General features: G+C 50.8%; 1 protein-coding gene across 4 annotated transcripts in view; it reads left to right on the top strand.

Moving 5' to 3' along the window:
• The window catches only part of phex (phosphate regulating endopeptidase homolog, X-linked), a 225,177-nt gene that overhangs the window by 207,162 nt on the left and 2,634 nt on the right, over positions 1-15,381 (top strand). For all 4 annotated transcript variants that reach the window (XM_086006138.1, XM_086006141.1, XM_086006139.1 and 1 more), the window contains 3 exons: positions 900-1,030; positions 8,494-8,559; positions 11,763-11,867. In XM_086006138.1, the coding sequence (XP_085862264.1) occupies positions 900-1,030; positions 8,494-8,559; positions 11,763-11,867 (302 nt within the window). The remainder of the gene's footprint in view (positions 1-899; positions 1,031-8,493; positions 8,560-11,762; positions 11,868-15,381) is intronic.

Below are 15,381 nucleotides of genomic sequence, written 5' to 3'. Positions count from 1 at the left end.
TTCACGAGATAGACGTGGATGAGGAAGGCCATTCAGCCCATCTTAGTGCAACTATCCCGAAACACCCTATAATCACCCCCATTGTAGCATCCAGTTGTTTCTTAAATGATTCCAGGCTTTCCATCTCCAGCACTCTGGCTGGAGACCACTCCAAGTGTTGGTCACTCTCGGTGGGAGGAAGAACCTCCTGATATCAGTCCTACATTTTCCTTTTACTAGTTCGAATTCGTATCCTTTTGTCAACTCTCATAGTTTGGTTGGGGTATTTTTTTTTAATCTACCCTTTTCATGCCCTTATCAATCCCGTACACCTCCATAAGATCATCACTCTGTCTTCTCATTCCCAGCCTGAAAAGCCCAGGTTTCTCCAGTCTTTCCTCAGGACTCTGACCCCTGACCCCGAGGATCAGACTCGCGGCTCCCTCCCTGCTCTCCCTCAGCTGCTCGAATATCTCCGTTACCAGAACGATACAGTGGTCAAGGTGCAGTCTGACCAGAGCATTGTACAGTTGGACCATGCACTCTGACTTGTCCTCTAGGCTTACCAGAGCTAGAAGATCATGCTCGACAAGCGTGTTAGAATTCTTTGAGGAGCGATCAGGACTCGTGGATGAAGGGAACTACATGTTTATCTAGACTTCAGCAAGGCTTTGGATAAAGTGCCACATAGCAGGTGGCTCCATTGGGTAGAAAAGGACAGAATAGCTGGGCAATTATTGAAGTGGATCAGCTACCGGGCAGCAAAGGAGACAATGCATTAACGGGGCAGCAAGGAATAAGTGGGTTAGATGGTAGAAAACATCCTATATGTATGGAATATACTCTTGGAATTTTCAGTATTCAGTCTACATATGTTAAGAAAGAACTGTGCTTTTTTTATCATTTTATTTCATTTGTAGGTCGAAAATATGATAAAAATGGAAACTTGCATCAGTGGTGGAGCAATGCGTCAATTTCAAAGTTCAATGATAAAACAGAATGTATGATAAAGCAGTATGATGACTACTACTGGGCACCGGCTGGGCTACAGGTACGTCCTGGGCACCGGGTGGGGACAGGTACGTCCTGGGCACTGGGTGGGGACAGATATGTACTGGGCACCGGGTGGGGACAGATATGTACTGGGCACCGGGTGGGGACAGGTACGTCCTGGGCACCGGGTGGGGACAGATATGTACTGGGCACCGGGTGGGGACAGATATGTACTGGGCACCGGGTGGGGACAGATATGTACTGGGCACCGGGTGGGGACAGATATGTACTGGGCACCGGGTGGGGACAGATATGTACTGGGCACCGGGTGGGGACAGATATGTACTGGGCACCGGGTGGGGACAGGTACGTCCTGGGCACCGGGTGGGGACAGATATGTACTGGGCACCGAGTGGGGACAGATATGTACTGGGCACCGGGTGGGGACAGATATGTACTGGGCACCGGGTGGGGACAGATATGTACTGGGCACCGGGTGGGGCAGGTACGTTCTGGGCAATGGGTGGGCTAGAGATATGTGCTGGGCACTGGGTGGGGACAGATATGTACTGGGCACTGGGTGGGGACAGATATGTACTGGGCACTGGGTGGGGACAGATATGTACTGGGCACCGAGTGGGGCAGGTACGTTCTGGGCACCGAGTGGGGCAGGTACGTTCTGGGCACCAAGTGGGGCAGGTACGTTCTGGGCAATGGGTGGGCTAGAGATATGTGCTGGGCACCGGGTGAGCAGGGAAGGGGGGAGAGTGTGAGAGAGGGGAAGGGGGAGAGTGGGAAGGGAAAGTGGAGGGGAGGGAGGGGGAAAGTGGAAGGGAGGGGAGAGAAGAGAAGAGTGGGGAGGGGGGGAGGGGAGAGCAGAGAGGAGGGGGGGACAAGGTCCAAGGGAAAATTAAGAGAAAGGAAATTTAGTTGTTGACTCAAAACGGTGTGGATGTGTAACTCTAACCCTAATCCTAATCTTAACCCAAATCCTACCCTCGTTCCATGAAATTTATGCAATGAGTTATATTCCATCCCTCTCCCTGGCCATTGTCGAAGCCTGAACCAGACAGTTCGCATCCTGAGCAGAGCTGCTTCCGACCCCATATCCTCTCCGTCAACCAAGACTGCCTATTTCCACCTCCGTAACATCGCCCGTCTCCACCCCTGCCTCAGCCCAGCTGCTGCTGAAACCCCCATCCCTGCCTTTGTCACCTCCGGACTCGACTATTCCAATGGCCTCCTGGCCAGTCTCACCTTCCGCCCTTCATAAATTCAGCTCAACCAAAGCTCTGCTGCCCGTGTCCTAACTCGCCCCAAGTCCCGGTCAACCATCACCCCTGTACTCGCTGAGCTCCATTGGCTCCCATTCCGACAACACCTCAATTTTATGACTCTCATCCTTGTCATAGAGTCAGAACGGCACAGAAGGAGGCCATTCGGCCCATCGAGTCTGTGCCGGCTCTCTGTGGAGCAATCCAGTCAGTCCCATTCCCCCGCTCTATCCCTGTAGTCCTGCAAGTTTATTTCCCTCAAGTGCCTATCCAGTCTCCCCTTGAAAACATTGAGTGTCTCCGCTTCCACCACTTCCGTCGGCAGCGAGTTCCAGGTCCTCACCACTCGCTGCATAAAAAAGTTTTTCCTCACGTCCCCCCTGTATCTCTTGCCCAAAGCCTTAAATCTGTGTCCCCTAGTCCTTGTACCATCAACTAGTGGGAACAACCTTTCCCCGTCTAGCCTATCCAAACCCGTCATAATCTTGTACACCTCTATCAGATCACCCCTCAACCTCCTTTGCTCTAATGAAAACAAATCCAGCTTCTCCAACCTGTCCTTGTAGCTAAGATCCCCCATCCCCGGAACCATTCTGGTAAATCTCCTCTGCACCCTCTCAAGGGCCTTCATATCCTTCCTAAAGTGTGGTGACCAGAACTGGACGCAATACTCCAGTTGTGGCCTAACCAGCACTTTATAAAGGTTCAGCATAACTTCTCTACTTTTGTACTCAATACCTCTATTTATGAAGCCCAAGATCCCATATGCTTTGTTAACCACTCTCTCAACATGTCCCGCCACCTTCAGGGACCTATGCACATTAACTCCCAGGTCCCTCTGTCCCTGTGCACTCTTTAAAAATGTGCTATTAAGTGTATATTGCCTCTCCCTGTTCCTTCTGCCAAAATGCATCACCTCTGTATTAAATCCATCTGCCACTTGTCTGCCCATTCTGCTGGCCTTTCTATGTCCTGTTGCAGTCGATTGGTACCATCCTTACTGTTTGCCACACCCCCAAGTTTGGTGTCATCGGCAAATTTAGAAATTCTACTTTGTATTCCAATATCCAGGTCATTTATATATATCAAAAAAATCAGTGGCCCCAGCACTGACCCTTGGGGAATACCACTGTCTACCATCCTCCAATCTGAAAAACAGCCATTTACCACAACTCGTTGTTTTCTGTTCTTAAGCCAATTCCTTATCCAAGCTGCCACTGACCCACCTATTCCATGAGCCTCAATTTTGTCAACCAGCCTTCTATGTGGTACTTTGTTAAACGCCTTCCTCAAATCAATGTAGACAACATCCATTGCATTCCCTTCATCAATCCTCTCTGTTACTTCATCAAAAAATTCAATTAGATTAGTTAAACACGATCTGCCTTTTACAAATCCATGTTGGCTCTCCTTGATTAGCTTAAACTTCTCCAAGTGCCCGTTAATTTTTTCCTTGATTATTGTTTCTAAAACTTTACCCACCACTGATGTTAAACTGACTGGCCTGTAGTTACTAGAATTGTCCTTACACCCTTTCTTGAACAATGGTGTCACATTTGCCACTTTCCAATCCTCAGGCACCTCCCCCACATCTAGGGAAGATTGGAAGATTATGGTAAACCCTTCTGCTATCTCCTCCCCCAATTCCCTTAGCAACCTGGGATGCAAGCCATCTGGACCAGGCGATAGTATTTCCTGTCTATCAATTTTCACCCGTTCCATTGCTTCTACCTTGTCCACTTCTACCGATGTTTTGTCAGCATCCACCTCCTTAGTAAACACCGATACAAAGTACTCATTGAGTATTCTAGCATTGCCCTGCACCTCTAAGCATATATCACCTTCTTTGTCTCAAAGAGGCCCCACCCCGCCTCTTAATACCCGCTTACTGTTTACATGCCGGTAGAAGATTTTTGGGTTCCCTTTTATGTTAACCGCCATTCTACTCTCATATTCGCTCTTTGCCAATCTTATTTTCATCTTCACATCTCTTAACTTATTGTATTTGGTCTGGTTCTCCCTTGAAGAATTCACCTGACATGCATCATACACCCTCTTTTTGTTTCATCATCTTCTCTAACTCCCTTGTCATCCAAGGAGCCCTTGCTTTGGTTCCCTTACCCTTCCCTCTTGTTGGAATGTACCTAGCCTGTACTTGGAACATCTCCTCCTTAAACATCACCCATTGTTCCATTACAGTTTTTCCTGTCAGTCTTTGGCTCCATTTTACCCTGGCTAGATCCTTTCACATCCCATTGAAGTTAGCCCTATTCCAGTTTAGAAGTTCCACTCTAGATTGTTCCTTGCTCCTCTCCATTGCTAATCTAAATCTTATGATACGATGATCACTCGTACCCAAGTGTTCTCCCAGACACTTGGTCGACCTGGCCCACTTCATTCCCCAGCACCAGATCCAGCAATGCCTCCTTCCGAGTTGGACCAAGAACATATTGGTCACGGAAATTCACCTGAACACATTTCAGAAATTCCTCCCTCTCCTTTCCCTTTGCCCTGCATTATCCCATTCGATATTTGGGTAATTAAAGTTCCCTAATATCACCACTCTATAGCTCTTGCATATCTCTGCGATTTCCCTGCAGATTTGCTCCTCTACCTCCCTCTCGCTATTTGGAGGCCTGTAGAATACCCCCAATAGTGTGATCATACCCTTTCTGATCCTCTAACCAAATGGATTCTGTCCTTGTCCCCTCAAGAACATCCTCCCTTTCCAACACTACAATGTCTTCCTTAATCGGCACTGCCACCCCACCTCCCTTTTTTCCTTCCTTACCTTTTCTGAACACCTTGTACCCTTGAATATTAAGTGCCCAGTCCTCACCGTTTTTAAGCCACATTTCCGTTATTGCCACAACACCATATTGCCACATGGCTAATTGTGCTTGTAGCTCACCAACCTTATTCACCACACTTTGTGCGTTTACGTACATGCATTCTAAACCCATTTTTGAATTTTTCGTAGTCTTTCTTAGTCTGCTCCTATCTAATATGGTACTACTACTGCCTCTAGTACTATCTTCTCTAGTACTGTCCAACACACTCACTCTTTTATGCACCTTATTCCTCTTCTTCTCCTATATGCTGGTGCCCATCCCCCTGCCAAGCTAGATTAAAACCCTCCCCAACAGCACTAGCAAACCTCCCCGCAAGAATATTGGTCCCGGCTCTGTTGAGGTGTAACTCGTCCGGCTTGTACATGTCCCACCTTCCCCAGAAACAGCCCCAATGCCTCGGAAATCTAAAGCCCTCCCTCCTGCACCATCTCTCCAGCCACGCAGTCATCAGTCCTATCCTCCTATTCCTGTACTCACTAGCACGTGGCACCAGGAGTAATCCAGAGATTACTACCTTTGAGGTTCTGCTTTTTAATCTCTCTCCTAGCTCCCTAAACTCTGCCTGCAGGACCTCATCCCTCTTTCTGCCTATGTCGTTGGTACCGATATGGACAATGACCTCTGGCTGTTCACCCTCCCCGCTCAGAATGTCCTGCAGCCGCTCAGTGTCATCCTTGACCCTGGCTCCAGGGAGGCAACATACCATCCTGGAGTCACGTCTACGGCCGCAGAAACACCTGTCTGCTCCCCTAAATATCGAATCCCCTACCACTATTGCTCTTCCACTCTTTTTCCTCCCCCCCCCCCCCCCCCCGTGCAGCTGACCAACCCGTGGTGCCGTGGACCTGGCTCTGGCAACACTCCCCAGAGGAACCATCACCCTCACCAGTACTCAGAACACAATACTGGTTGGAGAGCGAGATGCACTCCGGGGACTCCTACACTACCTGCCTGGTCCTCCTCTTCTGTCTGGCAGTCACCCATTCCCTCTCTGCCTGCATACTCTTAAGCTGGGGGGGGTGGCCACCTCTAGAAACGTGCTATCCACGGAACTCTCAGCCTCGCGGATGCACTGCAGTGACTCCAGCCACCGCTCAAGCTCCGAAACCCGGAGCTCGAGTTGCTGTAGCTAGCGACACTTCTCACACATGTGATCGTCCAGGCTACGTGAAGTATCCAGGACTTCCCACATGGCACAGGATGTGCACTCCACAGGACTGAGCTGTCCTGCCATGGCTCTATTTAATAGACTAAGAACTAACCCAGCAAAAATAAACTTAAAACTTAACAAAAAACACTCCCCAGCTATTCACCAATCAGCTCCTTCCCTTGTGCCAACGTCACTTTTTTTACTCTGACGTCACTTTTTCCAAAAACTGCCTCTCTTGAGTTGCTGCCGCTCGGGACTGCTCACTCTCGCTGCGGTCCCACCCGGTCCGCTCCTTCGGCGCTTTTTATACCGCTGCTCCCGCTCTCGGCGCTCTTTGTGCCGCTGCTCCCGCTCTCGGCGCTCTTTATACCGCTGCTCCCGCTCTCGGTGCTCTTTATACCGCTCCTCCAGCTCTCGGCGCTCTTTATACCGCTCCTCCTGCTCTCGGCGCTCTTTATACCACTGCTCCCGCTCTCGGCGCTCTTTATACCGCTCCTCCAGCTCTCGGCGCTCTTTATACCGCTCCTCCTGCTCTCGGCGCTCTTTATACCACTGCTCCCGCTCCCGGCGCTCTTTATACCGCTCCTCCCGCTCTCGGCGCTCTTTATACCGCTCCTCCCGCTCTCGACGCTCTTTGTGCTGCTGCTCCCGCTCTCGGCGCTCTTTATACCGCTGCTCCCGCTCTCGGCGCTCTTTATACCGCTCCTCCCGCTCTCGGCGCTCTTTGTGCCGCTGCTCCCGCTATCGGCGCTCTTTATACCGCTGCTCCCGCTATCGGCGCTCTTTATACCGCTGCTCCCGCTCTCCGTGCTCTTTATACCGCTGCTCCCGCTCTCGGCGCTCTTTATACCGCTGCTCCCGCTCTCGGCGCTCTTTATACCGCTCCTCCAGCTCTCGGCGCTCTTTGTGCCGCTGCTCCCGCTCTCGGCGCTCTTTATACCGCTGCTCCCGCTGTCCGCGCTCTTTATACCGCTCCTCCTGCTCTCGGCGCTCTTCATACCACTGTTCCCACTCTCGGCGCTCTTTATACCGCTGCTCCTGCTCTCGGCGCTCTTTATACCGCTGCTCCCGCTCTCGGCGCTCTTTATACCGCTGCTCCCGCTCTCGGCGCTCTTTATACCACTCCTCCTGCTCTCGGCGCTCTTTATACCACTGTTCCCACTCTCGGCGCTCTTTGTGCCGCTGCTCCCGCTCTTGGCGCTCTTTATACCGCTGCTCCTGTTCTCGGCGCTCTTTATACCGCTGCTCCCGCTCTCGGCGCTCTTTATACCGCTGCTCCTGCTCTCGGCGCTCTTTATACCACTGTTCCCACTCTCGGCGCTCTTTGTGCCGCTGCTCCCGCTGTCGGCGCTCTTTATACCGCTGCTCCCGCTCTCGGCGCTCTTTATACCGCTGTTCCCGCTCTCCGCGCTCTTTATACCGCTGCTCCCGTTCTCGGCGCTCTTTATACTACTCCTCCCGCTCTCGGCGCTCTTTATACCACTGCTCCCGCTCTTTGTGCCGCTCCTCCTGCTCTCGCCGCTCTTTATACTGCTGCTCCTGCTCTCGCCGCTCTTTATACTGCTGCTCCTGCTCTCGCCGCTCTTTGTGCCACTGCTCCCGCTCTCGGTGCTCTTTATACCGCTGCTCTCGCTCTCGGCGCTCTTTATACCGCTGCTCCCGCTCTCGGCGCTCTTTATACCGCTGCTCCCGCTCTCGGCGCTCTTTATACCGCTGCTCCCGCTCTCGGCGCTCTTTATACCGCTGCTCCCGCTCTCGGCGCTCTTTATACCGCTGCTCCCGCTCTCGGCGCTCTTTATACCGCTGCTCCCGCTCTCAGCGCTCTTTGTGTTCAAATCCCTCTGTGTCCTCGCCCCTCCCTATCTCTCTCATCTCTTCCAGCTCTACAACCCTCCGAGATATCTGCACTCCTCCAATTCTGGCTTCCTGTGCATCCCCGATTTCCTTCGCTCCAGCATTGGTGGCCGTGCCTTCAGCTGCCAAGGCCCTAAGCTCTGGAATTCCCTCTTTAAACCTCTCCAATCTTTACCTCCCTCCTCTTTTAAGATGCTCCATAAAACCTACGTCTTTGACCAAATCTGCCCTAATATCTCCTTATGTGACTCAGTGTCAAATTTTGTTTGATAATCGCCCCTGTGAAGCGCCTTAGGATTTTTTCTACATTAAAGGCGCGATATAAATGCAAGTTGTTGTCATTATAGTTTGGGCATCTATAAAGCATGGTTACTAACCTTGTGTCTTCTAGATAAAGGGGAAGAGAACGTTGGGAGAGAACATCGCCGACAACGCTGGGCTTCGCCAGGCTTTCAGGGTACGGTAATGCCATAAACATTTGCGCTGGGAGTTTCCTCTGGTTTCTCCTGATCGGCCACCATAACTTCAGCCGAAACTCCGGATACACCATGTAAAAGGAGTGTCTGCTGAATTGGGAGAACCCCCAAGGAAATTCCTGGCATTGGGGTGAAATTCCGCTGAGCCGATTTCTAACAGACAATTTCACCGAGTTGATTAAAATAATGCATCGATGTCAACCATTGCACTGAAAATAGCACACGGTCCAACCCCACATCAAATGACCTCAGCTCCTCTGCATTCCCCTTCTGATCCCTACTCCTCTTCACCCTCACCCTGGCAACGAGCAGCACAGCGAGCCCAGGCATTCGCCGGGGTAAAGGCCAGAGGAGAGAGACACAAAAATCTCACTTCTGCTGACATCGCACCCCATGTAACTGACCCGCTGTCTCACTCCTTGGTGCCTTCCAAAAAGAGATCAAAGAGATTGTCTGGTTCTCGGGAGACGTACTAAACCATCCCAATCCAAGGGTCTGCTCCTCCCCTCGACACATTTACAAATCTTGGTTAGAGGCTGGCTCCAAATTTATTTTGGTGCCTGTAATTCCCAAACTCTCTAGCCTGTGTCAAGTAAACCTGCCCCCCCCCCCCCCCCATCCTGACTAGCATATGCTAGGAGCAGCCAGCTCACCACCTCAAACTCCCGGCTTGGCAGCTCTGACCCCTCCACAGGTGCATATCCAGGTTCCTACGGGCAAACAAGAAGCTGTGATGCCCCAACTTCTCCAGATATGAAGGAGGGCTCCACTTCCCAATCTCCGGAATTACGAGCTGGCATCCGGCTAACCCACACAACCCCCCAGCCTCCAACAAGCAGCCCCCTTACACAAACCCAGAGCTCAGGGACAACCTATAAAAGCAGCCTCAGCCTGGAAAATCCCACGGAACCTACCGCCCCTCCCCAACCGGACACAACGGAGAACTCCCAGACGCATTCATCAGTGGCAGATTCTGAAACTGGCACAAGTAAAGAAACTGTTTCCACTGGCAGGAGGGTCAGTAACCAGAGGACACAGATTTAAAATAATTGGGAAAAAAGTCTGGGGGGAGATGAGGAGAATTTTTTTTATGCAGCGCGTTGTTGTGATCTGGAATGCGCTGCCTGAAAGGGCGGTGGAGGCAGATTCAATAGTAACTTTCAAAAGGGAATTGGAGAAATACTTGAAGGAAAAAAATTTGCAGGGCTGTGGGAAAAGAGCAGGGAGTGGGACTAATTAGCTCTTTCAAAGAGCCGGCACAGGCACGATGGGCCAAATGGCCTCATTCTGTGCTGTATCGTTCTATAATTCCATCAGCTGGGCTCGGCCAACTCCTTGAAATGGAGCCGTATTATCGCCGTCAAACAGCTGGCAACCTTCACTCAACATCTCTCTGTCCAAATTACACGCTCAGAAACCTCTTGTCAATCGACCCTTGGAACAGTCTCTCTGCTCCTCACACAGCCCGGCAAACACGCCTCTCCCCTTTGCTTCAGTTTTTCCCCCAGATGAAAAGACAACACAGAAGGCCCTAATGACGAGGTCTAGACTCCCAGGTAGCAGAAGGGGAACGGAGCAAACACCCACAATAACCCGCTGCAGCAGAATGTGCAAGGGGCCAGCTCGAGAGAATACATCAAGTGGACAGCATCCTGCATATGCTTCCCAAATTCCACCCCTCCCCGGGGAGGAAGGGCTGCAGTCAGGAAGACCCACTGCTACACATGTGGCCGTGACCCTGCATTCAGCTGTACTGGACAGCGAGCTGGAGACAGAGAACACAATTCCAATAGACCTGGGCCTGTGCCCATGAGCCTACCCACTGGAGAACGGGCCTCCCTGGCATCGTGTATCTGTCACTGCAAGTCACAAGACCATGCACCATGAAGGGCAGAACCTTCCCACAATAACTGCAGGTGAAGCACCAGTGGATATATATACCAATCGGAATGGGTTATGTATGGGCTCTACTCGAGACTCGGGCAACATCCCACAGTCAGGGACTGTCTCTACTCAAGACTGACAACATCCCACAGTCAGGGACTGTCCCTACTCGAGACTCGGACAACATCCCACACTCGGGGACTCTCTACTCGAGACTCGGACAACATCCCACAGTCAGGGACTCTCTCTACTCAGACTCGGACAACATCCCACACTCGGGGACTCTCTACTCGAGACTCGGACAACATCCCACAGTCAGGGACTCTCTCTACTCAGACTCGGGCAACATCCCACAGTCAGGGACTCTCTCTACTTGAGACTCGGGCAACATCCCACAGTCAGGGACTCTCTCTACTCGAGACTCGGGCAACATCCCACAGTCAGGGACTGACTCAGACTCTGACAACATCCCACAGTCAGGGACTGTCTCTACTCGAGACTCGGACAACATCCCACAGTCAGGGACTCTCTCTACTCAGACTTGGGCAACATCCCACAGTCAGGGACTCTCTCTACACAGACTCTGGCAACATCCCACAGTCAGGGACTCTCTCTACTCAGACTCGGGCAACATCCCACACTCAGGGACTCTCTCTACTCAGACTCGGGCAACATCCCACACTCAGGAACTCTCTCTACACAGACTCTGGCAACATCCCACAGTCAGGGACTCTCTCTACTCAGACTCGGGCAACATCCCACACTCAGGGACTCTCTCTACTCAGACTCGGGCAACATCCCACACTCAGGGACTCTCTCTACACAGACTCGGGCAACATCCCACACTCAGGGACTCTCTACTCAGACGTCCACCACATACTCTGACAAGGCAACAGTGAGCCAACTTCAAACACAGCCATGAGCCAACTGGGCTCCTAAACCCTCCCATGTAGAGCAACTACCCAACCCTGGGAGATTCGCCTCTGTACAGGTCGGTCCTTCTCAATCTGCCTGACCCAGCCAAACCCGAGCCCCACCAAGTGCTTGTGGCCCTCAGCGTGAAGCCCATGTATGCTCCTGTGAATACCACGTGACCATACCGTACATAGCCATCAGAAAATATTTGTATGCAATTGTGTCTCCCAATTAAAAATGAGGATAAGGAAGCATGGCAGCTGAAATAAAGAACAGGGTAAGGATTATAAAATAGCACGCAATGGAATTTCACCCGTTCTGACCATTCCGTTTATCAAATAATTGTGTTGCTGACCTTTTGATGATAAAATGTGTTTCCCTCCAGGCCTATAGGAAATGGATAAGGGAGAAGAGAGGAAGCCGGGAGGAGGCACTCCTGCCAGGGCTGCGACTGACCAACAACCAGCTCTTCTTTTTAAGTTATGCTCATGTGAGTAGTGAAAGTAATGATATTGAAATGGGCACAATCACGGTCAATGTGCTGTGTGCGCGGATCACCCGTATAAAATGGGTGATCAGGGTCAGACATGATTTGGGCTGAGAAAGTGACTGTAATGGGGCACTCGCTTATTCTGCCCAAATATTTGAAAGCAAACTTGAATTTTGGGCTTGTAACAGGTGAATTTTTCAGTATTCATTTATTTTTGGAGAATTTTGTCCCAGATTTCTCCTAGCAATTTACTGTTGCTAGAATCAAAATTCTGGATCTGGGAATTCCAACGGGGATTCCCCTCTTTTCTCTGTTGCTTGGAGAAGGAAGGAGCGGATGAAAGGGAGGAAGTGAGGCACGTTCACTTGCACTAGAGGCAGACTACCTACACCAAACCTGACCCACAGAACCATGCCAGAGATCCAGGCACATCCAGCTGGGAAAGTCTGAGGAAAACTATCTTTACAAGCTCTGACTCCGCAAGTAAGCAAGGACGAAGTTGTGCTGTTTGCTCCAAGCTGACCTGCACACAACTTCCACTAAAGGGACACAGCCAGCAACAGCAATCAAGGTCATCACAGCCCTGGTTTTAACCCTCGGGCTCCTTCCAAGCAACCGGGGTGGGGGTGGGGGTTGGGGCGGGGACGGGGACATCTTCAGCAACATCAGCTGATCTGCAGTGCACAGATGTAACAGGCTGCTCACTGATCCATAATTCACCAAGGTAAACTCCATCACATTGTCCTTGGAAATCAGCAGCAGACTGAGAGGGCACTGCAATTGATTTTTCACATCACCGGATTCTCCAAAGTCTAGGGCCTTACTGCTAGCTCCCAAGTGGCCATCCAGACCCGTATCCACAGCCTTCGTGAACCATAAGCCCCTCCATTCCATCCATGTGCAAGTGGTCAGTGGCCAGCAGTGCACAGTCGAGCTGGTCAATGCCTCTCTCCCGGGCAGCACATTACCTTAAGACAATCCTCTGTGCCTGGGCTATTTGAAGGAGAAAGCAGACTGCTCCTAGGAGATGAAGGCTCCGCCTCTTCAGGACTGGCTCAAAGGTACTAGGTCAATGCAGCAGATCGCTATCAAACATATAAGCACCTTGAAGTGCTTCAGATTCTTGGACAGATCAGGAGTATCTTGCAATAAGGCCCCACCAGGGTTTCCAGAATCTAGTGAATTTTGGAAGATTACAACCAATGCATCCACTATCTCTGCAGCCACTTCTTTTAAGACTCTAGGATGCAGGCCATCAAGTCCAGGGGCCTTGTCAGCCTTTAGTCCCATTAGTTTGCCTAGTACTTTTTCTCTAGTTTAGTGATTGTTTTAAGTTCCTCCCTTCCTTTTGCCCCTTGATTTTCCACTATTATTGGGATGCTTTGTGTCTTCTACCGTGAAGACAGATGCAAAATATTTGTTCAAAGTCTCTGCCATTTCCTTGTTTCCCATTATTAATTCCCCAGTCTCATCCTCTAAGGGACCAACGTTTCCTTTAGCTATTCTCTTCCTTTTTATATACTTGTAGAAGCTCTTACTGTCTGTTTTTATATTTCTTGCTAGTTTACTCTCATAATCTATTTTCTCCCTCTTTATTTTTTTAGTCATCCTTTGCAAGTTTCTAAAAATTTCCCAATCTTTCTGGCCTACCACTAATCTTCGCAACATTGTATGCCTTTTCTTTCAATTTTGTACCCTCCTTAACTTCCTTAGTTAGCCACGGATGGTTCATCCTTCTCAGAGTCTTTATCACTGGAATGTTGAGAGTTATGAAATATCTCCTTAAAAATCTGCCACTGCTTATCTACTGTCTTACCTTTTAATCTATTTTCCCAGTCCACTGTAGCCAACTCTGTCCTCATACCCTTGTAATTGCCTTTATTTAAGTTTAAGACACTAGTTTCAGACCCAAGTTTCTCACCCTCAAACTGAATGTGAAATTGTATCATGTTATGATCACTCTTGTGTCAGCTGTGGCTCAGGGGGTAGCACACTTGCCTCCGAGTCAGAAGGTTGTGGGTTCAAGACACACTCCAGGGACTTGAGCACATAAAGCTAGGCTAACACTCCAGTGCAGTGCTGAGGGAGTCGTCTTCTTCTTAGGCAGTCCCTCGGAACCAAGGATGACTTGCTTTCACATTAAAAATGAGTTCACAGGTGACTGATGAGTCCAATGCGGGACCTACAGTCTCTGTCACAGGTGGGGCAGACGGTGGTTGACGGGGCGGGTGGGTGGGGTGCTTGGGTTGATGTGCGCTGCCTGCACTTGGCTTCCGCTTGCTCCCAGTGAAGAGACTAGAGGTGTTTGGCGCCTTCCTGGATGCTTCTCCTCCACTTTGCCTGGTCTTGGGCCAGGGATTCCCAGGTGTCGGTGGGGATGCTGCACTTTTTCAAGGTTTTGAGGGTGTCCTTGAAGCGTTTCCTCTGCCCACCTGGGGCTGTCTTGCCGTGCCGGAGCTCCGAGTAAAGCGCTTGTTTTGGGAGTCATGTATCGGACATGCGGACAGTGTGACCCGTCCATCGGAGCTGATTGAGCGTGGCCAAAGCTTCGATGCTGGGGATGTTGGCCTGAGCAAGAACACTGACGTTGGTGCGCCTATCCTGCCAGTGGATTTGCAGGATCTTGCGGATGCAGCGTTGGTGGTACCTCTCCAGTGCTTTGAGGTGCCTGCTGTACATTATCCAAGTCTCTGAGGCATACAGCAGGGTGGGTATCACTGCTGCTCTGTAGACCATGAGCTTAGTGCCGGGTTTGAGGTCCTGGTCTTCAAGCACTCTCTTCCTCAGGCGACCGAAGGCTGCACTGGCACACTGAAGGCGGTGTTGGACTTCGTCGTTGACGTCTGCCCTTGTTGACAGTAGGCTCCCGAGGTATGGCCTTCTTTGATCTCACAAAGGCCTTCGACACTGTCAACCATGAGGGATTATGGAGCGTCCTCCTCAAATTCGTCTTCCCTCAAAAGTTTGTCACCATCCTCCACCTGCTTCACGACGACATGCAAGCTGTGATCCTGATCAACAGTTCCACCACAGACCCAATTCACGTACGAACCGGGGTCAAGCAAGGCTGTGTCATCGCACCAATGCTCTTCTCGATCTTCCTTGCTGCAATGCTCCATCTCACCCTCAGTAAGCTCCTCACTGGAGTGGAGCTAATTTACAGAACAAACGGGAAACTGTTCAGCCTCCGTCGCCTCCAGTCCAGAACCAAGGTCGTCCCATCCTCTGTCATCGAATTACAGTATGCAGATGACGCGTCTGCACACACTCGGGAGGCCGAACTCCAAACCATCGTCAACACTTTCACCGAAGTGTACGAGAGCATAGGCCTCACACTAAACATCCGTAAGACAAAGGTCCTCTACCAACCTGCCCCCGCCACACAGTACTGCCCCCTGATTATCAAAATCCACAACAAGGCCTGAGGGAGTGCCGCACTGTCGGAGGTGCCGTCTTTCGGATGAGACGTTAAACCGAGGCCCCGTCTGCTCTCTCGGGTGGATGTAAAAGATCC

Source organism: Somniosus microcephalus, chromosome 14 (assembly GCF_052327205.1).
Source record: "Somniosus microcephalus isolate GS21.2 chromosome 14, FLI_Smic_1.0, whole genome shotgun sequence".
NCBI lineage: Eukaryota > Metazoa > Chordata > Chondrichthyes > Squaliformes > Somniosidae > Somniosus > Somniosus microcephalus.
Note: the sequence above shows the minus strand (reverse complement) of the source record. Positions and strands in the feature narration are given on the sequence as shown.